The sequence below is a fragment of the Lithobates pipiens genome, unplaced genomic scaffold (genome assembly GCF_037356315.1).
Source record: "Lithobates pipiens isolate NorthernLeopardFrog02 unplaced genomic scaffold, aLitPip1_a1.2 Scaffold_19, whole genome shotgun sequence".
Classification (NCBI taxonomy): domain Eukaryota; kingdom Metazoa; phylum Chordata; class Amphibia; order Anura; family Ranidae; genus Lithobates; species Lithobates pipiens.
In genome coordinates this window covers 366,852,852-366,880,521 of record NW_027507764.1, presented here as the reverse complement: position 1 = coordinate 366,880,521, position 27,670 = coordinate 366,852,852, and the positions used below count along the sequence as shown (strand labels likewise).

Genomic DNA, 27,670 nt, shown 5'->3' with positions numbered 1-27,670 from the left:
CACCACTAAACATATTTATATGCATTTATCCTAAACAAAACTTATAATATTATAAGTCATTAGTCAATAATGCTATATTATTTTCAAGGTGGTTACAAAAGCACGTAAATAAGTATAATAGTCCCTACTGATCTCTTTCTTTGTTCAAAGAGATTTATAAATTACGTCCACTGTGTTCAGTTATGTTGTACCTTATGTTTTAAAATGCAATGCTGACACATACAAGTGTGTAATGCTACTTACACAGTGAATAGCAGACTTTTATTTGCTAAATGTTTCAATAATTTGTTTTATTAATGATTTGTTTTAATGATAATCTGTATTTTTTTTTTTTTTTTTTTTTTAGGTGCGCACAGAGACAGGAATCATCTCAAATGGCTAATGCAGAGAGTCTAGGTAAGACTTTATTCATTGATTCATAATTTTTTCATTTTACACCATTTGCAGAGTTTCAGTGATGGCTAGCTGCAGCTATACAGAGATTTTCACAAAATGACTAGTAACAGTAGCAGCGTTGATCCTCATGGAATTATGTCTGCTGAGGTAATATGTCTATATTTTCATACATCACATGGCCTTTTTGTAGTGATCTATATGGGCATTCTGCCTTAAGTGCCTCACCTGTACTAGGTATCCAGTGAAAATGTTTCCAAGCTTTCATTCCCTCTTGGGCCATAAAGAGGACTACTCATAAATGTGCTTAGGCAAGAATCCCAATTATTTACTCTTAATTTAGTGTTTCATGTTATTTATGACAGATGTATATCTGCTCCCCTTTTCATCTTTACCTATTTTATTTGAAATTCACACTGTAACCTAAGTGAAGGGGTCATAGATCAACTAATATCTGATTTGGATCTGTGATGCAAGTGAGACAACTATGGCCATTCCTCTGATAGTCGTGTCAACAATTAGGTTGAGAGGTTAGAGATAGAGGTGAAGGCTTAGTTGTTGACTTTTGTCTAAAAGTTGAAATATGCATAGCAGTGACGAAGTTTAGTCCACTTTGGCTAGATTTGTGTGAAAGAAGACATGTTTGAATTGCATTTAATGCGATTCATATGATAAAATAACTATTGCACACCTATGTAATATTTATTTATTAAAAAATGTTATGAAAAAAAAATAATTTTGATATTTAACAATAAAATAACTCATACAGTTTAGCAAAACAGTCTTCTCTTTGTTGCAGACTTTCAAGTCCCACAGATTCAAAACTCTTGTGACCAAACCAATTTTTTTAAGTTTTGGTATACTCTCAATAAACTTTTTTGTATCTATATTATTATTTAAAACATAATAATGTTCTCCTATTTATCCTAAGTACAGACACCAAATATGTGTACGTTTTTATATTTTAGAGTTGGTCGATAAGCATGTATGTAAGCTACAAATTTTAAGATAATTTTAAGATAATATTTTACTGGTGACTTAAAGATCTATCTTCTTCCCACAGCTGAAGCTGCAGTGAGCAAAGGGGACCTGCTAAAATATGACAGGCAGCAAGTGTTTACAAACTTTCCTTTAAAGGAGAAGTATAGCCAAAGCTATTTTGGCTATACTTCTGGGGTTCACAGGAGTGCAGTTTATTCTGCATTCCTGTGAACCATTTGCAGCTGACAGCAGGCTAAATCCCACTGTTGGCTGATGCCACAGAGCCGTTGCAAGCTCTGAAAATATCATGACCATATGGTCGGGATCCATCCAGATGCCTGGACCAGCAGCTGGCACCCCCTCCACAGCTTAGCACCCCAGTGAGCACTCGAGGGGCAGAGCAGAGAACCAGTGACTGATAGTCACCGGCTCTCTGCTGACTGAAGCCTGAGAACTGAGTGATCAGCGGTCTTTAATCATTCAGTTCTCTGTCTTAAAGCTGGCAAGGGACAGATGTTTTTTTTTTTTTTTTTTTTTTATGTAACAGGTACTTTATTGAAGTGTAGATAAACAGGTACAATCTAACATCATGAAATTGTTGTCAACAACAGCAGAATATATGCCATCAACAGAGAGGAAAAAAGGCATAGTATTTGAAAGTACATAGGCACATTACATGTACATGGATATCCACATATAAACATGTAAAAAGCATACTAATAAACATTAGCATATACACCCTTGAACTTAACACCACTGTAACCCAGCAGGTGAGATTCTGGGGCATAACAGCATCTGTACAAGTTTATGCGGACTGACCCCGGAGGTGTCCATCCATGGCGCTCATAACCTCTCAAACTCTACCAGGCATCCTCTGTGTTGTTATTTTTCAAAGATACAGTAAAGTGATGTCCCATGTGTGACACCCATAATCGTGAGAAGGGGGTTCAGGCAATTTGCAGAGTACAATAGCACATCAACAAGTTGACTTTGTTTGGTAAACATCATCTTGTGATCAGGTGATCAAGTGTGGATAGGGGACAGTGGCTGTCAATCATACTGACAGTGCCCCATAAAGCTCTGCTTGACAGTGAATGAACTACAAATAGTTTGTACAAGTCAGGGTTCCGAACAAGTATCCTAGCAACAGCCATTCTAGTTTTTGCAAAATAAAAATGCTAAAGCTATCTTATGACGAATGAAACACGAATAACAAGACTAATACTTACTATACCTGCATTGGTTATTCAGTGTATTACACTTATCACTTTTAAAGTGGGGTAATAAAAAAAAAACAGGATACGGTTATTTAAGAATAACTGAGCTTACTGTGCATAGTCTTTAAGTGCCCTTTAAGTGGTTGCATGGGTTGAATTTTTTTTACCTTAATGCATTCTCTACACTTTCTGTGACGCTTACAATCACTTTAAGGTAAATTCAGTGAGCTAAAACATGTTTTTGCCAAAACAATTAATATTTTACGCTATGTTATTGTTTTTTTAGCCCTCTTTTTTGAAAATCATTATGGCTAAGAATTATGATTAGAGCTGAACAAATCCGTCCTCTTGTTCAAGTAGCCTACGGTAGAAAGGAAATATTATTGCATACTGTTATTATCTGGGTCATAAAGTTTAATTCATCATGGACTACAACCTACTGTGGTGTGCTCCCATTTGACATTAAGGTTGCTTATTTACCCAAGAGCATTGTACTCCCTAGTGGTGGCTAGACTAAGCTTTCTCTAAAACATAGATAATAGATGTATACATTGGTAGATTGAGCTATGATTTCTGGTGTGCTTTACATGATGAGGTGTTGACATCACTATATATGGCTAATTACCATTACAGACATCCCAACTCGCAAAAACTCATTTCAGGGAGGTGACGTCCCCCCACCCCCAATAGAAGTCTGAAGCATTTCCTCTTAAATCAGGGAAGTTGAAACAAAGCAAATGGGCTCAGCCAACCTGCCAACAGACATCAAGGAGGGTCAGTGTGATCTGGATACATATAGAGAAATGGAGAAATCACTTGAAATCTGTACTCCCCTTTGATCAGTGCCGTTCTGCCCAGTCAAGGTCACCTGGAAGAATAATTGACCAGTCAGGATTTCCCATCAAATTATTTCACCTCCCTCCCAGGCATCAGCACTCCTCTAGAGCTTCCATGCTCCCACCATGTGTGTACACGACTCAGGGGCTGCCTGCATGGTGACCATGCTTTGTGTGGAAGCACACAGAGAGCCAGCCAGGAACACAGTGCTGCCAGAGAAGACATTGCAGTGTATAACAGTAATGAATGCTGTCCTCACACTCATCTGCTCTCTCTCACTCACTCCTGGACTCACTCCTCCCTCTATTTGAATCCAGCGCCAGCTCCCACTGCACAGCTGCTGCTTACCTCCCATTTGCTGTCCCGGCTTCCTAACTCTCTGAGCTGGAGTGGTGGAGGGTGGAGTGCTTAGTGATTGAGGAACCAGGGAGCTGGAGGGTTATGATAGGAGGGCAGAGTAACAGTCTGGGACACATAGGAAGTCTTGTGCCACACCTGCTTTGGAAGTACTGTATAATCAATCCCTCTGCAGAGCAACCGGAAGGAAAAAGCCGGCGGTGCTGCAAGGGGATCCACTACCTTATCTGTTGCCTTGGTGTCACCAAGGTGCTGGCCGCACCCCCATAGCAACACCACTGCCTCCCCTTGCTGGGAGGAGGGGGCCGCTCAGGCTGCTGCAGCTGACAGCCAGGATATCATGCGGCACTTGCGGGTGTCAGGGAGCCATGCGAGAGACTCCCGCACCCCGTAGGAGACTTGGGATATCTGCCATTAATATATGGGAAAGAAGTAGGAAATGTATACATCAAGCCTGATTAGGAAAGAGCAGCTATCCTATGTGTGTCCTTTTTAGTACTAAAATATGCTACATGAATAAAAATCACACACAATTTATTAATAGCCCAATAAGGGCAACAGCAACTGTCACATGTAAAATTGTGATTTTTGTAAAACAAATAAAAAAATAGTAAAATTTAGCCAAGTATTGTTTGGGGATAAATAAGAATAATGTCATATGAACGTTAATAAAATCTGTGAATTTTATACACAAATCCAGTAGACTAAATGGCACAAGAAACTATCTGTCTACATCCTCACCAATATAGTTTCATGCATATTGACAGCATAGCTCATCCAGGAGTAGAGAAGTGATATCTACTAATCAAATGCATTATTGGTGCTAATGTTTTCTCTTCCATCTGCAGGCAGCAGTTAGACTTTGTGAATATGGGTTTGGCAGCTAGAGGCAAATAAATACCATAAATATTTTTTCCACACAAAGTATTATGCTGCGTACACACAGTCGGATTTTCCGACGGGAAATGTTCAATGTGAGCTTGTTCTCGGATATTTGCTGTCGGATTTTCCGCCCACAAATGTTTGATAGCAGGTTCTCAAATTTTCTGCCCACAAAACGTTGTTGTCGGAAATTCCGATTGTGTTTACACAAGTCCGTGCACAAAGGTTCCCGCATGCTCGGAATCAAATACGAGCCGGAAGCACTCGGTCTTGTAAAACTAGCGTTCGTAATGGAGATAGCACATTCATCATGCGGCAAATTTTGAAAATTTCTCAATGCAGCACATTCTCTTCTTTATAATGCTAGAATAATGAATTTGTGTGTTGCTGCTGATATTCACAGAGTTCTGACAAACTGATTTTTTATTATTTATCGTGATCTCATGAATAATCCGTTTTTTTTTCTCGTGATCTCCAGAATAATATAATTTTTTTTTCTAGTGATCTCCAATAATTTTATTTTCGACAGATCTCAATAATATTTTTGTCATTTTGTGTGTCAAGTTACCACAACACCATTATTATCTTGTATTTTTTAAAAAGAGATACAACTATGTTGGTGTCCCTTGTTAATTTGACGTTGTATTTTTGAAATGTACCTGCCCACTCACAAACAAACTGTCCTTTTTGAAGTAAAACACATAGCCAAAGTATTTATCAAAAACAAAAATTTGAAATTGAATAGGGAGCATAACAGTTTTCTGGTCATCAATCACACACAATTTGTAGCTCATGACTGTTGCAAATTGAATGTTAACAAATAGAAAAGACTATCATTCTGACCCCAGCATTTTTCATTCTTGTCCCAATCATTTTTGGTCACTACTGTCTACTGATATGTAAACCACTTTGTTAAATTAGAAATGAGTGATCATTAACATCTAGTTAACATCATTAAATTTTTGACAAGAAATATGCCGAACAATGTTATACCTGGCTCAGGCTGGGCTCCTCTACATCTTCTTCCTCTGCTCCTGTCCTTCTTTCTAGTGTATTCCCCACCTCTTCTCTTTCGGGGCAGTGGGAGAGCACAAGGTAGAGACACAGCAGGTGCATGCAGAGAGCAGCAATGACGACGAAAGCCCAGAGCAAGGCAGTTCCAGATCCAGGAGGAGGCTTCAAATATGTCCTTTGTAGAGATGGTGGAGATGGTGGACATCTTGAAGAGGGCAGACCATGATGGGAAGTATGGACCATACCAAAACCCAAATGTGAGAAAGGCCAAGATCATGACTAACGTTGTGAGAAGTCTGCCCAGGAATTTTGGGGTACGATGATCCAAGGAGCAATTGAGGAAAGACCTGAAATTGAGGGAGCACAATCAGTATGGATTGGAAGGATGTATTAGGTGTGTGATAGAAGGATCAGGAAAGTGCTGCAAAAAAGTTAGTTTTTGTTGTGTGTTCCTATTATTATTATTATTATTTTAGTTCTGATACATGTGCTTTTCTTTACTGTTGTACAGTTTAAAATGGCAAGTTTGAGGTTTGTGGGCACAGTAATCGTTCGTAGTAAAGATCGTCCATTCGACCACTAATACAATGTTTTTGGCAGATGCAGGCTAACTACATTTGTTCATGACTATTTGTATTAAAAGAAGTTTAGTACATTGTTGTTTAGATGTGCTTGTAACTATAATAAAATGCAAACTTTCAATGTAAGGAGAGGACACTCAGCAGCTGTTTACACATCCGGACGCAGGGTGGGACACTAGAACAACCTTTTTATGATGTCCAACGTAGGTGCTCCAGTGGATACTAGAGGTCATGTGTGAAACTTGAAAAAAACAGGTAAGTATTCTAGCTTTATAAAGGGAAAAAAATCATGTCGTCAGCTTGGAACTCTGCCAAAACAGGCAATTGGATGACATGTCCAAGCAATGTTTCATATTCCTATTTCTCGCCTCAAATATTTGTCTGCTAAGTATACCTTTTTTGTATTCACATAGGGGAGAAAAGAATCGGGACATATGAGGACACCATGAACCCCACACCTAATGAAGAGGGGGAAGAACTCACCACACAACCTGAGGATGTGGATTCTGAGGTTCAGGAAGTGGTTGAGACCACAGCTTCAGGTAATAGATGAATGCCTGCATATTTATAATGCATGGTGTGTTTTTGTTTTTTTTTGGTGATGTGGCTGTTGTGGAAGAAGAAACTCAGTTCAACAGTGCAAGTGCACAAATACTTATTAGCAAAATAATGGTGTGCAATAGGGATTTAGAGAAGGTCAAGGAAAACATCAATGATGTTGAAAAAAGACTGACCAACATCATTGATCATCAATCTAAAAAACAAAAAACAAAAAAATTATTGTTATTGTTTATCTTTTTCTAAAAATGTTAACGTAATTGTAAAGCCAAATTTTGAAGATGCACACAGTGTGTCAACATGTGCTATCTGCCATCATGGGATATCAATGTACATGTTTTGTGGGTGCAACCTTTTCCTCGCAACTAAAGTAGATGAGATGAGGGGGTTGCACCCCTGAAACACATCCATTGATCCCCATGATAGGATCTAGCACATGTTGACACACTGTGGCTTATTTGAAAAGAACCAAACCGCTTTGCACTACAAGTGCAATGCAAGTGCACTTGTAGGGCAAAGTGAATTGTCCTTTCTGAAATAAGGCCCAGTGTGTCAACCTGTGCTAGCTCAGATCATGGGAGATCAATGGACGTGTTTCGGGGGTGAAACCCCTTCCTTTCATCTACTTTAGTTGCAAGGAAGGGGTTGCACCCACAAAACACGTATTTAGAAAAAAAGGGGGATCAACGGGCGGGACTTTGTATGAGGCACACGGAGGCAGAGAAATAAATTTAGGTAAAAAACGGGTTTTAATAAATTTGAATAGTCATATATTTACATATTATTGCACATAACCATACATTAATATTTTCAATTTCATCAAAATATACACTCCAACAAGGACTTAATAGTAAATACATGAGAAAATTCACATTCAGTTAGCACCAGTTATATATGGGTATGTGACACACTGAAGTGTCACTTAGGAAAAAATAAAAACAAAAAAAGAAAGAAATCAAAAAGGAACATCCATTCTTTGTTAAAAATTGTGTACACAACGCGGAAGTTGACAGCTCTACGCGTTTCGTGACCTTTTTGTCACTCGTCAGGAGGAAGACCCTGATGGTAACCTATGAATAGAGAGAACAACCATATTTGGGATGGTATGGAAGAAAGTGGACAAATATACAATATGAAGAAACCCATATGTACACTTTATCCATGAACTTTTCCTAAGTGACACTTCAGTGTGTCACATACCTATATATAACTGGTGCTTACTGAATGTGAATTTTCTCATGTATTTACTATTAAGTCCTTGTTGGAATGTATATTTTGATGAAATTGAAAATATGAATGTATGATTATGTGCAATAATATGTAAATATATGACTACTCGAATTCATTAAAACCTGTTTTTTACCTAAATTTATTTCTCTGCCTCCGTGTGCCTCACACAAAGTCCCGCCTGTTGCTCCCCCTTTTTTTCTAAATATTGAACCCGGGATGGAGGAGGGGATCTGAACGGCCCCTACTACCTCATTTAAAGTCCCAAATATTGTTGCTCTTCTTCTTAATCACACAACACGTAGTTTGATATCCCATGATGGCAGATAGCACATGTTGACACACTGTGTTTTGTGCTTTTATCAAAATAGATGTAGGGAAAAGACACACATTTTAGGCATGGGATCATGATGGAAATCCACATTTTGAGTCCAAATTTGTGTGCATCTTCAAAATTTGGATTTTACAGGGGTGAGATCACCCCACCTGATGAAGGAAAAATCAACAAAGTTTTGACATACTAATGTCTCATATGGTTTTCACTTTATCAAAGTTGAACTTTTTAAGTTCCTGAGTTGGGGATGTGGATGTTATGTTTTTAAACATTCCTGTTTAGCCACAAAAAGGCTATATCTACTGTCAAACATACATGTTATAAACCAAAGATGTTGGTTTATTTAAAAACCCTTTTATAACGCACATGTGAATGTGCTTGGGGTAAAATGTTTTATACTCAACAATGTGTGGCTTCTTCTTTAAATGCTCAATAACATTTTACGGTATTTAGTAAGTTAATGTAGTTACAGGGACAATGGGGATATTTACTAAAGGCAAATCCACTTTGCAGTGCACTTGTAGTGCAAAGTGTATTTGCCTTTAGTAAATAACCCCCACTGTGCTTTTAAATTTGCCAAAATCAGGCAATTTTAGGGATTACAAGCAATTAATTCACAGAGTTTAAAGGGATGATTATTTTTATCATTAATGCATTACATACATTAACAACAAAAACATTGTGTTTGTGTAGAAGACCCATAGCACAACAGAACATAATAGTTAGCTGAAGAAGAGATTGTCACCTCATGTATCAAATAAGTTACGTTTGCACTATTGAAGAAAATGACCAAAAATAAAAGGGCATTGGAGAACCTAGGAGACAGATAAGAGATACAAGCAGTAAATCAAATGAAATATGAGTTTAATTTTTCACCTAAAAACAGATTACTGATTATCTGGCTTATCAATTGCCCCTCTACCCACGAAATACTCTAGATATCTTTGCCGTACTTCACGGGCACTTTGGGGGGGGGCAAGCCAGGACGGCCAGCTTCAAGAGCCATCATGCTTTCCTCCGGTGAGCCGGCCTCAATCGCAACTGAGGCCAGATAGTTGGCTGCATTTCTTCTAATAAAATTGTGCAAAATGCAGCAGCACAGAATAATATGGTTAAGTTTGTATTCGGCCATATTTATTGATGTTAAGAATAGCCGGAACCAGCTGGCCATTATGCCAAAGGCATTTTCCACCACTCTTCTGGCTCTGGCCAGTGGGTAGTTAAAAACCCTCTGGTCCGGGTTGAGGGTCCTCATTGGGAACGGCCACATCAGATGGTTCCCCCAGTGCAAATGCCTCATTTGCCACAAACACAAATGGGAGGCCCGCACATTGTCTGTTGGAGGTGGCAAGCCCAAGCTGCCAGTCTGGAGATGCCTGTAGAATTTTGTCTGGGCGATGACTCCACCAACCGACATATGGCCATTCTTCCCCACATACAGAAACTCGTAAGTCGCTGACACTACTGCCAACAACACAATACTACTATACCCCTTGTAGTTAAAGTAGTCAACCCCAAGTTGGGGGGTTGGATGATGCGGACATCTATCGCACCACCACAGTTGGGAAAGTCCCACTGCTGGGCGAACTGGGAGACCACAGTCTGCCATTCCTGTGGGTTGGAAGGAAACTGTGGAGCCAAACAAGAAAAAAAAATACTTTTCCACATAACATTGCAAGCAGATTAGACACAAACATTCTTGGCCAACATAAGTATAACATTTATTTATTTATATTTTTTTAAATATACCATGGCTGAGGAAAAAAAGAGTAAAATGAACAGGGGCTGCAGTGTTGAAAACAGTAAAGATTTTATGGCCCCGATGCTCACTCTGACCAGCCATCCCCTCTCAGGGTAGGATTGCAATTTGTAGAGTAGGTTTTCCAGAGCTTGAGGAGGACCCTTTTAGCTCCTTTTTTGGGTGTGTTTCAACCTCCCCTTCTGAACATAGCCCGATGCACAAAGCAGAGGTACTACCAGAAGAAATCACATCCATTTTCTTGAGCAATAGTCAGACACTGGTGCTGCTATTAATGATCAGCCTGATGCAATAGTAAATGTGTCAAAAATAATGCTTGTGACACCAACCTCTTTCAAGCCCCTCCACCAGCTTACAGCAGTCATAATGGTGCTTTAAAAACCACATACCTGCGCTGGATGTTGGAGGATGCCAACACTGCGCTAAGCTCTGCCCACTTCTGTCACCCTCTCTCCCTCTCTCTTTTTAAAAATAGTTTTCCCCCACTGATCCTACAGGACCAACATGTAAGGGGAAGAATCATAGCAAGGAGAGAGCTCTTACTCATGAAGAGGGGGAGAATCAGCCCAGGTGGGGGTGGCTAGAGAAGAGAAAACCCCCCAGACTTACCGTACGTCTGCTGCTGGCTGGAGAGAAAAAGAAGCCTGCTGGTCCAGACCCAGAGTGTTCTCTTGAGGAAGCATGAGAAGGTTCGTGCTCCATACAGCCCCCAGTGGTGACACATAGGCCTGACAACATTTACTAATTAAAGGAGACACTTCATAGGAAAATTCAAAAAAGTCTTAGAAAACTCCACTTACCTTTCCCGCCGCAGGGTTTTTGTGGTAAAAACCAACAGACCCAATCTTCACCCTTCACGGTGGGTTCCGTTAACAAACCTTCAGGAGCCAGGGATCCTCAGGGAAACCCACAATCCTGGTCCTGTAATAGCACCACCACCAGTAAAACTTTATGACCTTAATACCAAAAGTACTGGATCAAAACCTTGTTTCTTCGGACACGTGGCCCAGGTACCATTCAATTCAGCCTAAAAGACACGTTGAATTGATCTGGCTGCATAGCTAGCCCCAGCAAGGATTGCTCCAGTGGAGCTCAGAACAGCACATCTTAACTCGTGACCAGCACCTTAAACCAGGGGTGCCCAACCTTTTGAAGAGTGAGGGCCACTTAAGTGACTTGATAACCGATCGCGGGCCACAGTGAGCAGAGCAGGTGGATGACAGGTCCCTGCAGCGTGGACACGGACACAGTCCACTCTACTCTATGGGTCCTCCGATCCACCCTGATGGAAGGGGATTGATTGAAGGTAGGCGGGTGTAAAAGGACACAAATCTGTTTACATCTGCCATTTCATAGAGGTGAATGGAGGGTTTGATTGAGGTGGACCAATTGTGTGAAAGGGGCCTTTCACACTAATGCAGCGCAGTGTACCCGTGTCTTTCCTGCGGGTTAGCTACACTTTTCCATAGACTTCTATTATATCCTGCAGGTGTGATGCGCTTTCTGAAAGCTCACCAAACCCGCAGGTAATAACAGAAGTCTATGCCTCAGGTAACTTGAAGGTGCACTGCACCTGCGGATCAGTTTGAAAGCAGCCCAGTAACCACTGTGCAGATATGCCCATATATACACTGCAATTTTAGTAATAAATTGACCTTTAGGCCGGGTTCACACTGCTGCGATGCGGGAACGCCGCGAATCCGCGGCGTTTTCCCGCATCGCACACCTCCCGCCGGCAGTTCACACTGCCCTATGCGGATGGCTGGGAGTGTCAATGATATGTTAATGACACCCCCAGATTCCTGTGCGAGTCGCAGTGCGATCTGCCGACTCGCACAGGAATCGGATCGCATGGTGTGAACCCCCATGCGATCCGATTCTGTTGCGGACCAAAAAAAGGGTCCCGTGCGAGTTTGCTGCGGGAACGATGCGAATTCAGCCATACTATCTGTATGGCTGAACTCGCATCGCTACGGAGATCGGATGTGATTTGCGGTGCGAATCACATCCGGATCTCCCCCCGCAGCAGTGTGAACCCAGCCTTATTAACAGTCTTCCATTCAGGTATTGCCTGCTGTTGCTGTCCCCGGCAGAGTGCATTTGGTATCACTCCGCCTGTGGCAAGATACGGTGCTATACAGGAAGCACCAGCTTATACAGCTCTGCTCCACAGTTGCTTGCTTTGCCGGCTTCATTAACACAAATGCTCTGGGATGACGGGTCTGCAACCCATGATCTGGGCTTGCCAATCTGCCATCCCACAGAAGGAGGTCGCGGGCCACATCAGAGGGCTCCGCGGGCCACATGTGACCCCCAGGCCACTGGTTGGGCACCCCTGCCTTAGACACTGGCAAAAAGGTACCCCTAGTAGTGGGAGGGGTTATATAGCGAGTGCACTTTTTGTCTTAGGGTGTGCCAGTGCCCATCACCTGAAGGTGGCCTATAGCCCACTTAGTAACTACTATGGCTCTGTAGATGATGTACGATAAGAAACGAGTATTTAAAGACAAAAGTATAAGGTCCACTTATCAGATTCCTAACATTTTAGGGTGGGGAGGGATGTTTTGGACAGGTAACCCTCTCCACTTCATTGAGTGCTGAATGCATAAATAATGTGTGTTACTTTGGCCAGCCCCTCCTTACTTACACTATTGGTAGCCCACTGGGCAGGTAAGTGTCAAAAATATGAATACACACTGTCCAAATTGAAGCACATTTTTACATTCTGCAATTACCTATCAAGATAATAGGAGAACAAAACTTTTAAACAGTACCAATTGAAAGTATTCAGGCAGGCACTTGCACTACTTTGGTGAATGCTTTGGTGAATACATCCATAAATATGAACACAAAAGAGGTAGGTATAGTGTGTATGGGTTTGGCAAAGTCAGCAGATAGAGTATTGATATTGGTTGACTTAGCGGTTGGGCGGGAGGGAGGGTTCCAAATGAGTTTGGGCCACCAAAAAAAAGACTCTTACACTCTGCCTGAATTTAAGGACAACAATAACATGTGTACACATTTTAGAAGGTATTTAGGGTAAGCACTACAATGGAGCTGACAAAATAAATTGTTAAGTGGGCTAGGTGTGTATGGGCCCAGGATAGCATGCTGAAGGCAAATATGCACGAAGGACAAAAAAGAAGCATTGAAAGCTTACAGCATCCATGAGGACAAATAGGACATTTGCAATATATTAAAATCATAGTAATTATGGAATGATGAAGGAAATACAATACATTAGCAAACATTAAATACATAAATTGTGATGTTAACCACTTCAGCCCCGGACCATTTTGCTGGCCAAAGACTAGACCACTTTTTTGCGATTCGGCACTGCGTTGCTTTAACTAACAATTGCGCGGTCATGCGACATGGCTCCCAAACAAAATTGACATCCTTTTTTTCCCACAAATAGAGCTTTCTTCTGGTGGTATTTGATCACCCCTGCGGTTTTTATTTTTTGCCCTATAAACAAAAATAGAGTGACAATTTTGAAAAAAACGCATTATTTTTTACTTTTTGTTATAATAAATATCCCCCAAAAATATATAAAAAAAATTTTTTTCCCTCAGTTTAGGCCGATACATATTCTTCTACATATTTTTGGTAAAAAAAATCGCAATAAGCGATTATTGATTGGTTTGCGCAAAAATGATAGCGTGTACAAAATAGGGGATAGTTTTATGACATTTTTATTAATAATTTTTTTTTACTAGTAATGGCGGCAATCAGCGATTTTTATTGTAACTGCGACATTATGGCGGACACATCAGACATTTTTGACACATTTTTGGGACCATTGTCATTTATACAGCAATCACTGCTAAATAAATGCAGTGATTCCTGTGTAAATGACACTGGCAGTGAAGGGTTTAAACAGTGGGTGGCAGTGTAGGGGTTAAGTGTTCCTAGGGGTGTGTTACTAACTGTTGGGGGCTGGGCTTTAGATTAGTGAACACTGATCTCTGCTCCAATCACATGGAGCAGAGATCAGCGTCACTAGTTGCTAGGCAGAACGGGGAGATGCTGTTTACAACGGCATCTCTCAGTTCAGCCGCCCCGTGAAATTATCGCGGGTATGCTCGCGGCGATCAAGTCCGCGGGACCCGCGACCGGACTCATGGGGGTCCCGACCAGCGCGCGAGTGTGCTGCTGGCGGTGCGCTCGCGATGGCAGGGCGACAAAATTAAAGGGACAGGTACGCCCATTTGCCTGCCCGTGCCATTCTGCCGATGTACATCGGCGTGCGCTGGTCGGGAACCGGTTAAAGGATAAAACATACCTTAATATAGTCCATCTGCAGGATCTGAATTATGGCAAAACAGGTCTCTGGAATAATGATTCTCAGAGCCTGCGGGGAGATCCCAGCTGTAAACTTAATATCCCGTCATCAAGTACCACAAGGCGTCGACAAGCCTTTGCTCAGGAGTGATGGCTTGCCACATGCAAGTGTCCTGCTTCGTAATATAAGGGGTAAGCAAAGCCAACACACAGTGAAAAACGGGGTCCGTCATTCGGAGATAATTCCTGAAATCATAAGGATTATTCTCCTGGGGCTCCCGCAGCAAAGGCATGTGAGATAATTGGTCATGATTAACCACTTGACCACTGGGCACTTAAACACCCTTAATAACCAGACCAATTTTCCGCTTTCGGTGCTCTCACATTTTGAATGACAATTACTCAGTCATGCAACACTGGACCTATATGAAATTTTGTCCTTTTTTTCACACAAATAGAGCTTTCTTTTGGTGGTATTTAATCACCGCTGGGTTTTTTATTTTTTGTGCTATAAAAGAAAAAAATACAGAAAATTCTGTAAAAAAATGAATTTTTCTTCATTTCTGTTATAAAATTTTGCAGATTTTTTCTTCAGAAATTTTGGCCAAAATTTATACCACTACATATCTTTGGTAAAAATAAATACAAATTGGTGGATATTATTTGGTCTTTGTGAAAGTTCACAAGAGTCCACAAGCTATGGTGCCAATATCTGAAAATTGATCACACCTGAAGTACTGACGGCCTATTTCAATTCTTGAGACCCTAACATGCCAGAAAAGTACAAATACCCCCCAAATGACCCCTTTTTGGAAAGAAGACATTCCAAGGTATTTAGTAAGAGGCATGATGAGTTTTTTGAATTTGTCATATTTTCCCACAATTCTTTGCAAAATCAAGATTTTTTTTACTTTTTTTTTTTTTTCACAAAATTGTCATATTATCAGTTTATTTCTCACACAGCATATGCATACCACAAATTACACCCCACAACACATTCTGCTATTACTCCCTAGTACGGTGATACCACATGTGTGAGACTTTTACACAGTGTGGCCACATACAGAGGCCCAACATGCATGGAGCGCCATCAGGCGTTCTGGAGCACCCAGGACAATTCTGACATTTCTCTCCTACATGTAAAAATCATAATTTATTTGCTAGAAAATTACATCGAAATCCAAAACATTATATATGTTTTTTTAGCAAACACCCTGGAGAATACAATGGTGGTCGTTGCAACTTTTTATCTCGCACGGTATTTGCGCAGCAATTTTTCGAATGCTTTTTTTGGAAAAAAAATGTTTTGTGCTTAAAAAAAAAAAAAACACAGTAACCTTAGCCCAATTTTTGCATAATGTGAAAGATGAAGTTACGCTGAGTAAATCGATACCTAACATGTCACTCTTCAAAATTGCACAGGCTCGTGGAATGGCGCCAAACGTCGCTACTTAAAAATCCCCATAGGCGACGATTTAATTAATTTTTTACTGTTTTTTACTGGTTATATGTTTTGTTACAGAGGAGGTCTAGGGCTAGAATTATTGCTCTCGCTCTAACGTTCGCAGCGATACCTCACATGTGTGGTTTGAACACCGTTTTCATATGTGGGCGGGACTTACGTATGCGTTCGCTTCTGCATGCGAGCACATAGGGACAGGGGCGCTTTAAAAAAAAAAATGTATTGTTCATTTTACTTTAGTTTGACATTTTTTTATCACTTTTATTCCTATTACAAGGAATGTAAACCCTTGTAATAGGAATATGGCATGACAGGTCCTCTTTACAGTGAGATATGGGGTCAATAAGACCCCGCATCTCATCTCTAAGCTGGGAAGCCTGAAAAAAAAAATTCTGGATTTGATCATATTGGCGAGTCGGTAGAAGCACCGGAGGGCGGCGGGAGGGGGGGGGGGGGTGTCTATGGCTGGGTATTGCAGGGTATCACCGACTATGGCTGGGTATCTCAGAGTATGGCTGGGTATCTCAGAGTATGGCATTGCAGAGTATTGCGTTGCAGAGCATTGCAGGATATTGGAGGGTGTTGCAGAGTGTTGCACGGTATTGGCAGGCGTTGCAGAGCATTGCAGAGTGTTGCAGGGTATTGGTGGGTGTTGCAGAGCATTGCAGAGTGTTGCAGAGCATTGCAGAGTGTTGCACGGTATTGGCGGGCGTTGCAGAGCATTTCAGAGTGTAGCAGGGTATTGGTGGGTGTTGCAGAGCATTGCAGAGTGTTGCAGGGTATTGGTGGGTGTTGCAGAGCGTTGCAGGGTATTGCAGAGCGTTGCAGGGTATTGCAGAGTGTTGCAGAGTGTTGCAGAGTATTGCAGGGTATTGCAGAGTAATGCAAAGTATTGCAGTGTAATGCAGTGTAATGCAGAGTAATGCAGAGTATTGTAGAGTAATGCAGAGTAATGCAGAGTATTGCAGAGTATTGCAGAGTAATGCAGAGTATTGCAGGGTATTGCAGAGTAATGCAGAGTATTGCAGGGTATTACAGAGTATTGCAGGGTATTTCAGAGTAATGCAGGGTATTGCAGAGTATTGCAGGGTATTGCAGAGTAATGCAGAGTAATGGCAGGGTATTGCAGAGTATTTGCAGGGAATTGAGGGGTTAATTTTCAGTGAGCAGCGATGTGGGCACTGCAGATGCAGCCCACATCGCTGCTGACACTGATCTCTTCCCCCTCCGCTGTTCCGATCGGTACAGAGAGGGGGAGGGAGGAACCGGCGTCTTAACATGACGCCGGTTTGTTTACAAGTGATCACTCCGTCATTTGACGGAGCGATCACGTGGTAACCGTGATGCGCCGGTCCTGTGGACCCAGCGGTCACGGATGCTCTCGAGTGCGCGCCCCAGGGGGCACGCGAGAGCGGAATTCTGGGAGGACGTCATATGACGGCCTCCCAGAGTTAAGAAACCGCCCTGTAGCCGTCATTCGGCTATAGGGCGGTTATTAAGTGGTTAAGTAACCAATTCTTAGTCTATGAACTCCTCCTCCCCCTGTTCATGGACTGGACTTGGGTCAAAACAAGAACTCCAACACCAAGCCCAACAACGGTACAAGCTCTCCGACTAAAGCAGACGGCTGTTCAGAGCAAACTAACAGAACGCACTGAAAATCAGAAAGGACCTGAGAAGAACAAGCTGAAAATCAGAAATGAGCGGACAAGAACGCACTGAAAAACAGAAGCAAACTATAAATAAAACGCACTGAAAGACAGGAACGAACTGACAACACACACTGAAGAACAGATACAAACCCACAAGCACAAACTGAAAAGCAGAAACCAAATTTCTATTAACACAAGATAAAACATGAGATTAGCAGAGGACACCCAAAGGGTGGTGCACTGGCTATTGAACTTCCTTTTTATATGCTTGTTGTACCTGTTGTATGTCAACGTGTTCTCACGTTCGGTAATTGTTGGCCTTCATTTCTGCAATCATGTGTATGCAAGACAAGTTTGAGCCATCAAGCTTCGGACAAAAATCCACGATTTTGTTGTCAGAATGTCCGATCGTGTATTCGGGGCATTAGATGCAAAACATCAGTATTGTCAAATTAAATCAATGTAGGTGCAAATATTGTTTGATTCATTTTTTTTTACTCCCTTAGATGTGCACAGACAAAGTTACATCATCTATACAAAACCATAGGAATGATGAGCATGTGGAATCTGTACACATTGGTTCAGCATTTTTTCTAGGATCATAATTTTTATCTTCTTTGAAATATGGGTCCTAGTTGCAGAGTATATCTCAACTCAAAATCTGGCACACAGCACATTTCTGGACAGTATTTATAGATTAACTTTCTGTGAGCTTAAAGGGGGCACCCTAAATTCATGCATATTGATTGCATGTCCACTTTATACATTCACTTTACACACCTAAAAACTACTGATAGATAAATTGCTTTAATTGGCCATAGAAGGTATGGTTGGCTGTGTGATGGTTGATAGATTGTAAGCTCCACTGGGGAATGAAACTATTTATATTGTTAAAAACCATGTACTAATCTAACATAAAATAAAAAGTGCATAAAGCCAATTATGAAATGCTGATTATAGGTTGCAGAAAAAATTATTTGGTTATCAACACCATGGTTCTTCATTCTTTAATTCTAAAAAACATCTTTGACCACAAAGATGTGTCTAGTGTGTAATAAAGTTTCAATATCACCATTAATCTGAAACCCAGTATATCAGTGAATATTGCAATAGTAAGGCCCCTTTCACACTGGGGCGTTTATCAGGCGCTACAGCGATAAAAATAGCGCCTGTATAGCGCCTGAAAAAATCTGGCCCCTTTCACTCCAGTGTGAAAGCCGGAGGCCTTTCACACTGGAGCGGTGCGCTAGCAGGATGGTGAAAAAAGTCCTGCTAGCTGCATCTTTGGAGTAGTGAAGGAGCGGTGTATTCACCTCTCCTAAACCGTTCCTACCCATTGAAATCAATGGGGCAGCGTGGCTATACCGATGGCAAAGCGCCTCTGCAGTGGCGCTTTGCAGGCGGTTTTAACCCTTTTTTGGCCGTTAGCGGGGGTTAAAACCTCCCCGCTAGCAGCCGCATACCGCCGCTAAAACGGTAAGGTGGCGCTAAAAATAGTGCTGCTTTAACGCCGACACCCGCACCGCCCCAGTGTGAAAGGGGCCTTAGAGATTCTGACTTCTGTAGAAAAAAATTAAAGATGACCATGCATGGAAAGATATGTAAATTAAGCAGAATCTTAACTGACTGAGTCAATATCTATCACGTTGCAGAATTATCTTTACATCAGAAACAGCAAACCTAGAAATATACAATCTATTTGGCTTCAAATGGGCTTTTTAGACTTCATAGACAGGCATATAGATAAAATTAGCATATCTATCAGTGTGTTGGGAGTTAGGAAGCCATGGAGTGTAAACTATAGCATAGCATGACACCTATCAAGAGTCTGATAAGGCTGCACACCCTGAAACAAATCTTGCAAAAAACACATTGAGGTTTCCCCATGGGGTTTTTTAGCAGCAAAAGTAAGTCAAAAAGACTTAATCCATGTCCAAAGTTTTTTGTCAATAAAATCAATTTTTATGAAAAATCTCTCTTTTTGACTTACTTTTGCTGCTAAAAAAAAACCCATGGGGAAACCTCAATGTGTTTTTTGCAAGCCATAGAGTGTAAAGCCTAGTACACACGATGAGATTATCAGACGAATGGTTGCCCTTTTTTTTGCATGCTAGTCTCCATATTCAAAACAAATAGGTTACTAACGTACGAAAATTTTCGTACAACAGAATAAAAATTTGGAAGTGATGTAATATATTGTATTGTATTTTCGGATGAAAACTGTACTGATTAAAACGAAAATCATACAATCTGGTATCATAAGAGAAACATTTTTGTGTTTGTGCCTTCGTAAAATTTCAGACGAAAGCTGTGTATTCAGATTATCGCACGATCGACTTGAAATCTGTATTTTTTGTACAATTTTCTGATCTGGTCTTAAGTCTAACCATTTTCATTTTTATTTGGCTCCAGTGCTCTGTTGTACCTTACATACTTGTAGGAAACATGATATGATAAGAGTTCTAGCTCATTAGTGTAAATCATCTACTGTACAAAAGTGTGAACCTGAGTAGTTAGAGTAGTTAGGAGCTAGTATATAATGTAATTATAATGTAATTAGTGATCATGTGTTATTTTCCTTATCTTGATCATTACTGAAAGGTATGGCCCCATAGCATTTTTATCTAGTGTATGACAATTCTGCTATGAAATGCTTACGCTTTAGACAAGCACAGATCAAAAAAAGACCCACATTGCTATGATTTAAAGATTTTCTACCAAAAACATCCCCCAAGATTTTCCTGAAATAAATTTAAACATTTATGAACAATCCCCACTGCAACCATCCATCATACAGTTCAGTCTGCCTTGCTGTGATAGAGTATTCTAAAAAAGAATCTTCCCCCAGCTGTCAAAGCATATTTAATAAAAAGCAAACAGGCACTTAAGCCAGCCTCCAGGCAAGAGCATAGAAACAGAGGAAAGCTGATTGAGGACAGTTAAACGATTCATGAACAGACTAGGACAAATCCTTTTCAGCAAAACAAAATGACAACTATTTTTTTTTTTGTTTTGACCCAACTTTGCACTAAATGTCTTTATAAAACATTAAAAAAATGCTTTTTGAAATAAAAATATTAAATTAAACTGTTTGGTTTCCAAAAACAATTACTTATCCAAAGAAAAATTAGATCATTGGAAAGATATGCTATTAATTTCTTAATCTACTCTGTTTAATCTATTACAGAATTTTACACCTCCTATCTTTGCAACATAGAGTAAAATAACCATAAAAACAAAAGGCCATCTGGACCATTGATCCTCAATCACTGGATTGCAGCCTGCTGATAGATTTCAGCCCTTTCACCAAAAGTGACCTTTACCTCTTCAAAGGTATTGAAAATCATTTCTTGACCCCCCCCCCCCCTCAAAAAAAAAACAAAAAAACTTGTGAACCCATCCTATATGTAATACTATGATGCTACTAAGCCCTAACTCATTCTGGATTCCCTTAGTTTATCAGGCCTCCCTGGTTCTACTTTGTACTCTACTGCAGGGGTCCTCAACCCCCGTGCTGTAGACCGCTGCCATGCGGTAACTTTAAATAAATAGTTCAGCAAGCAAAGCTGTTTCATTGACTCTAGAACTCTAGACACCACGAATGTCTCAAGCACTGGAATTGTATGTTCTTAAGATTTACAGCTTTGTGAATCTTCCTGATCTGTTTTGCATCTTAGTACCGGCAATTCAATGCATTAATCCCTTTACTTTAGAAGTTTTAAATGTATAGGGGAGTGGATTTGAGTTGTCCAAGTTACAGATATGAAATATTCGAACATTTGTCTCATAGAAATAATTAAAGCTGACCTTCACCCATTAAAATGACTTTTTGCTCCTGTCTTCCCCCTCATCCCTCTTCCATTATTGGAGAATGCTTCCATTTTTTTAGAAAAGTTCCTTACCTTTTCTGTGCTTCATCCAGGAACTTCCTGCTTTGTTGCTTAGGTGAGAATAATGTAGGATTTCCCCACTACCTCCTGGTGTGTGTGATTAGACTTTAGTAAATTTAAAACAAAATGCAGCATACTGGGCATGTTCACATGTTACTGCAGTGTAATGCATTGGTATGAACAGGGCTTTTTTGAGCAGGAATGCGGGGGAATGCATTTAAAGCACCTCCAGCACTCTAACGGCAAGGGGTGCTAGGGCATGCTGGAGTGTCTTTTGATGTTGGCTGTTGGAGAATCTGTTGTTACTGGAGGTATCTATTTCTGCAAAGGGGGTCTATTGTTGCTGGTGGAGGACCTATTGTTGCTGGGCAGACAATGTTTGCTGAGAGGAATCTTCTGTTGAGGGGGGTGCCTACTGTTGCTGGCTGCTGGGGGTTCTATTGATGTTGGCTGCTGGGAGACCTATTGTTGCTGGGGGGTGGTATATTGTTGTGGGTGGTGTGATATTGCTTGTGTGGATCTATTGTTGCGGGGGGGGGGGGGTAAATTGTTGCTGCCTGCAGGGGATCTATTTTACTATTTTACTGCTTTTCTTGTCATCATTAACACATTCCATACAAATGACTTAGCTCCACAAAATAATACTTGGTTCTGTCTAATCTAAACAGGGTGGTACTGGGAGTGGAATAGGGGGTACAAATAAGGGAAGGCACTTGGAGGTGGGTAGGGGGAGCAAACAAGGGGATCTTGAAAGGTTGGAGTACCTGCACCTATTCTCTGAGAAAAAAAGTCTTGGGTATGAACAAGTATGAACAGTGTATTTGCTTTAGTCCAAGGTTTTTGCTGTGTTTATAAAGCATAATGCATAGTAAAACATCCAACCAAATATAAGGTTTGTGTATTTCTGTAGGAGAAAGCAATTTTTTATTAGCTGTCATTGGTCCTGAAACATTTAACTTTTCCTACAAAATATGAAAAAGATTCATGTTTGATTAAGCCTAGATCAGAAGTGGCTCCAGTATTAGAACAAAATTAATCCTTGCACTTCTGTTTTATGCTTCACAAGTCAAAACATATATTTTGAAGCACAAATGTATCTGTGTGGTCAGAAACATCGTAACTTCTATAGAGTACTGCTGGTACAGCCCCTCAGGCCCTCACATGTCAGCATGGTGCAGTCACTAAGCTGACTGTAAATGCTTTTAGTGTTTTAGCCTGGTAATGGACTGATTGTCAGTAAATAGATTTCTAGAACTGTGCACTGTGCCTCTGCTTACAACATAAAGCACTTAGGGTTTCATCTTTAGACGTTATTGATATGAAACAAAAAGGCCTTTATATAATTACAAGTCATTTTGACTCAATTATTCATTGCTGATTACCTAAATTACCTATTTATTGTGTTTTGATATGTGCATATGGTGCTTCATTGAATACATTTAAAGGTACACAAGCTAGGGGACTGGCCTGTACTGCTGTCACCAAAATTACCCAGATGAGGTCTAAAGTCATTTTGCATGGCGGTGGATTTTACATATACATGCCTATTTCTTTGGATATTTAAAGAGAAATGATGCTGTTGCACTAATCCTCAAGAGTTAATCAGATTTTATCATTCATTCGTTTGGGGTAGTGAGGGCAATGATTGCTGGTTGGTTTCAGCAGATTACTGCACTTTACACGTTGTTGCTTGTATTAATAGGCCTTTAGCATAAAGTATTAAGAAGCACAAAGCTAGATGCAAATTACTGCAAATCTTCCCACTGTTCTGCTTCTCCTAGCACAAGTTCAAAACATGATTCACCCTTGAAAAGTCATATATATTATTTCCAGCTAAGTGCACATATGCTAATGTGTAAGTGCGGCTCTTAGAGCCTCTTTAGCCTTGTCCCGGCCAGTGCGATGCTTTACCCCATAAGTCAACTTGTAGAATTTTGTGTGTTAACATATGTTGCGCTAAGGCACCATATTAAAGCACTAATGCAGCTGACAATTGACATCATATCAGCCTAGGCAAAGTCATTGAATGAAGCTCAGTGTGCCTTTTAATGTGTGCCATTGGCTGAGGGTGCTAATTAGGTGCCGATCGGCAGAGCTTTTTTGGTCATGCCCCTTCAACAGAAGCTGGCCAAATGGCTGGCTTCTGTCTGATCGGTTGCCGTACACACGGGCCGAATATTTCTATTGAGCCAGCCGATCTCACCTGATATTGGGCCTTCTGCATGACCATTAGCGCTGCAAGATACTAAGGAAAACAAATTAGCAGTTTGGGGCTTCTAGGGTGTTATAGCCAGTATGATCAGGCAGAATTTTTACAAACAGTGCAGGTTCAAAAGTAGATTGGAAAAGGGAAGAATTCGTTTTACTTAACAACAGACCTGAACTCACCCGGCCTCAGTGCTTCATCCACTTAGCAGCAGGCTTTGAAAACAAGGCTGCTTGTCAACTCGCAACACAGAAAGCTTCGGGCCCACAGAAAAATCCAACAGGGGTACTGGCCTTCACCTACTCTACTAAAGGGAATTTTTTTCTGACTGAGTTGCTGTCGGAGAGTTTACTTTGTTTCCTTTTGGGAAAAAACATTTTCAGGAGGACAGAAAGTTTGGGGTAATCTCTATAACAAGGCCCTAAATAGTAGTCATAACTGGACAAGGGTTTTAACCTTTTTTTCAAAACTAAGAAGAAAAAAAAGTTTTAGCTGGACATACACTGCATGTTACTGCCATTTTTGTGTTAATTTAAAAAGGTCTGCTCTGAAGTATTGCCATTTATTAGACTGTGTAATCACAAAATAGTAGATTGGAATTAATTAATACACCAGAGAGCTCATGAATATTGCTTATTTAAAATAGCCGAGAATATGCAAATGCATAACAGCTCAGACTTAAAGCATTACATTACTTTCATGGGTCAGTTAAGCTGAAACATGACTTTGTTCTGAAAAATAAATGAATGAATCTAGCTAAATTAACAAATTCAGAAGTTGAATGATTAGGAAAGCAAATTACTTTAGGAGAAACTGACATAATATAATACTTAAAGTAAACCTATCATGAGAGGCTGCCATGTCTTCTTCTGATTATTCTAGTTGCCTGGCTGTCATGATGACCCCTTGCTTCAGTAATTTGATTTACTGGTTTTAAAACAAGTAAACAGCAAGGAACCTCTGACTTTATCGATTTGCATACTTGTTTTGGGTCAGTAACACAGAAAGTATTAGAGCTAGGGGGGTCAGCACAAAATAGCCAAGGATGTCACATTTTCAAAAAGAGGGCATTAATGTTTTTATATTTTATATCATTAAAGCTTCACTACAGACAGATATATAAGATGCAAAATAATGCAGCTCTATATTAATTATTTTTAGAGAAGAATACAGATGCTTGTATGAAAATATTTGTACATACAGTATGTACAGTATACAGTAGTTGTTGGGAAGTAATATGTATAATATTCTGAGGAACACCTGTTAAAACAATTTTGCCAAAGCTCTTATAGTCTCTGCAATTATTCTCTGTTATGCTTGTTTCAGATTATTTAATTTACCAATGCAGATTTTGCGTTCTTTGCAGGTAATACTACATAGCATGCCGGGCACCCACAAATCCCCTCACAGTATTGTAAAGTAACTCTGTTACTGACATTAGACAATTTGAATCAGCCGATAATTTAATATGTATTGCGGAGGAGAAGCCCAGACTGTATCTGCTATACAGGTATGTCCACATCCTAGCAAATCATGTACAACTATTAACAACTATTAAAAGAATATGTAGTCATGGATTTTGTGTGGACATATAGAAGAGAAACAGTACCATAAAACAACTTTACTATATACCATTAAAAAATCTATTACACAACATTAAAAATTGCATAGGAATTTGCAGTATGTAAAGATTCTGATTACAGTTCACATGTGGATTCAACATGTTTCAGGAGGCCTTCTCCAGGAGACGTTTGACTGAATCAGTACACTGGAACCCACTCCTGATCTTTAATAAAATAATAGCAGCCAGTAATATTCCAAAGAGAAGGCTCTTGATAAGTATCTTAGAAACAAACTCCATTCATATGAATCCAGCCTGCAGGCTGGATTCATGTGAACGGAGTTTGTTTCTAAAATACCACCTCTTTGATATATATGTGCCTTGACTACTTTGATTACCATGCTGTCTTTATGGTGACTTACTCACATTGGGTGTGGGTGGTTCTCCATTCAATATTATGTGTACAAGACCATTGGCTGCTTACTGAATGTACCTGCATTTCCCACCTGAGAGGCAGTGGCTTCACCTTGGCTTACACATTTGCACCTCTATGGGCAACATACACATGCTAAACATCCCAGTTTACCCTACTGGCATATATTACTCTATTAAAGATTAGAGGTGGGTTTCAGTGTACTGATTCTGTCACATGTGCTCCTGAAGACGCAGCAAGTCCACATGTGAACTGTAATTGGAATCTTTGCATGTTGTGAACCCCCTATTTTTTAAAGTCATTTTTAATGTTGTGTAACAGAATTTTAATGATACATAATAAAGTTTCTCCTCTATACAGTATGTCCACACAATGTCTACATATTCAGTTTATAGTTGTACATAATTCTATATGTACCTGAGGACAGCCATATTTACCCATTATAAAATATGCAGGCAATGTTTCCTGATGGTTCTCGCTTAACTCTACCAGACTAAGCCCCTGTACACACGGTCGGAGATTCTGCCAACCAAATCCATCGAACTAAGTTGTCGAAAAGTCCAATCTTTCAGAACGTGATGACGTAATTTCGTTACGATGGGACTACATTCAGGCTAGTAGGTCCTAGCTTTGATGTAGGAATTTGATCTGAGCATGCGTGGCACTTGGTCCGATCAAAATTCGCTACACATGATCGGAGTATGTCCGATCAAACCAGTTGGTCGGGGAAATATTTCCAACATGTTGGAAAATTGGGTCCGACGGAGATTCGGACGGAATCAGTCCGATGCATACCACACACAGTCGGATTATCTGACGACACGGTCCGATAAGACGCATTACGACGGATTCTCCGACTGTGTGTACAAGGCTTTAGCCTGTCTTATCCGAAAAAGCCTCTAAAAGCATGAACCATCCATTATGCTTCTGGTTCAATGTGATCTTTAGTCTAGGCTAGGCAACTCACAAGCAGTATTTGTTTAATTCATGGTAAGAAACAGGTGCTTTTAACTAAAAAAAAATATGATTTGGCAAAGATGACATGCTCTACTGTTGAATGTGATTAATTAATATGACATGTTTACCTAATTGGTCTCTAATGTCAAAATATGATAAACAATATATGAATGGTAAATCAGTATATTAATATGCAGTATAACTGTATTATATGTAAACCTTTCAGGCAAATTTCTAGTAAAAAAATATTTTAAAGTGAATTTATAATGTTTGTATAAAAAAAAAAAAAAAAAAATTCTGTCATTTTTTTTAGGATCACACATTTAAAAATGTTTAAAATACAAATTTAAAAAAACATTTGCGATGAGAGTGATTCATATAATATATTGTATGAGTATTTTGCAATCTCATACCTAGCCAGCAGGTGTGGCTTTTGACTCCACATGTTTTCTTTTATCTTCTTACCTACTGTTGTAAAAACACAGTTTTTTTTAGGACTAAACAGCTTAACAAACAAGTTAATTAATTATATAAATTCCCAGACCCTCCCCAGCTAACTATCCTAAACTGATAATTTTGCCCTAGGTACTTACTTCCTCCCACCTCCCTCCACCTTTAATGTGGTTGTAAACCTCATTCATGGAATTTCAACAAAGCATATATCTGTAGTGCTTACTCATCTCTCTCTAAAGTTGTGACTGTTGTTTCTATTTGGTGCTTTGTTCCTCTGTTATCAGTATGAGTCACTTCTGAGAAGTTTATTTGTGTCGGGGGGGTTGGGTTGGGAGTTCTGCTGTGTGGAAGGGGGTGTGTTCCTTTCCTCCAATCAGCTCTCACACATTGTAACTACAGCTACAGCCTCTCCATCCCCTCCTCTGTGTTGCTGACAGATGAAGAAAGATTTTTAACACAATCTGAAAAGGGTGTAGAGAGGAGAAGACTGCAGATAAACAAGTAAAACCTATGCAGGAGGATTTTTTTTTTAATCTCTGTGTATCATCTGACACTGTTCACTTCTATGGGTATATGTAAGGGCTTACAACCACTTTAAGGTAAAGTTTGCACTCAAAAGTGGCTGGGTCAGG

General features: G+C 40.1%; 1 protein-coding gene across 9 annotated transcripts in view; it reads left to right on the top strand.

Moving 5' to 3' along the window:
• The window catches only part of LOC143996942 (uncharacterized), a 97,088-nt gene that overhangs the window by 21,580 nt on the left and 47,838 nt on the right, over positions 1–27,670 (top strand). For 7 of the 9 annotated variants that reach the window (XR_013277621.1, XR_013277618.1, XR_013277622.1 and 4 more), the window contains exons 2-3: positions 347–396; positions 6,676–6,804. Coding sequence is in view for 1 of the 9 variants with exons in the window: in XM_077492266.1 (XP_077348392.1) it covers positions 347–396; positions 6,676–6,804; positions 20,726–20,760 (214 nt within the window). In the remaining 8 variants the exon portion in view is untranslated. Of the gene's footprint in view, positions 1–346; positions 397–6,675; positions 6,805–20,725; positions 20,869–25,000; positions 25,145–27,670 lie in introns of those variants that run through there. The other 2 variants (XR_013277623.1, XM_077492266.1) reach the window with 2 other exon arrangements.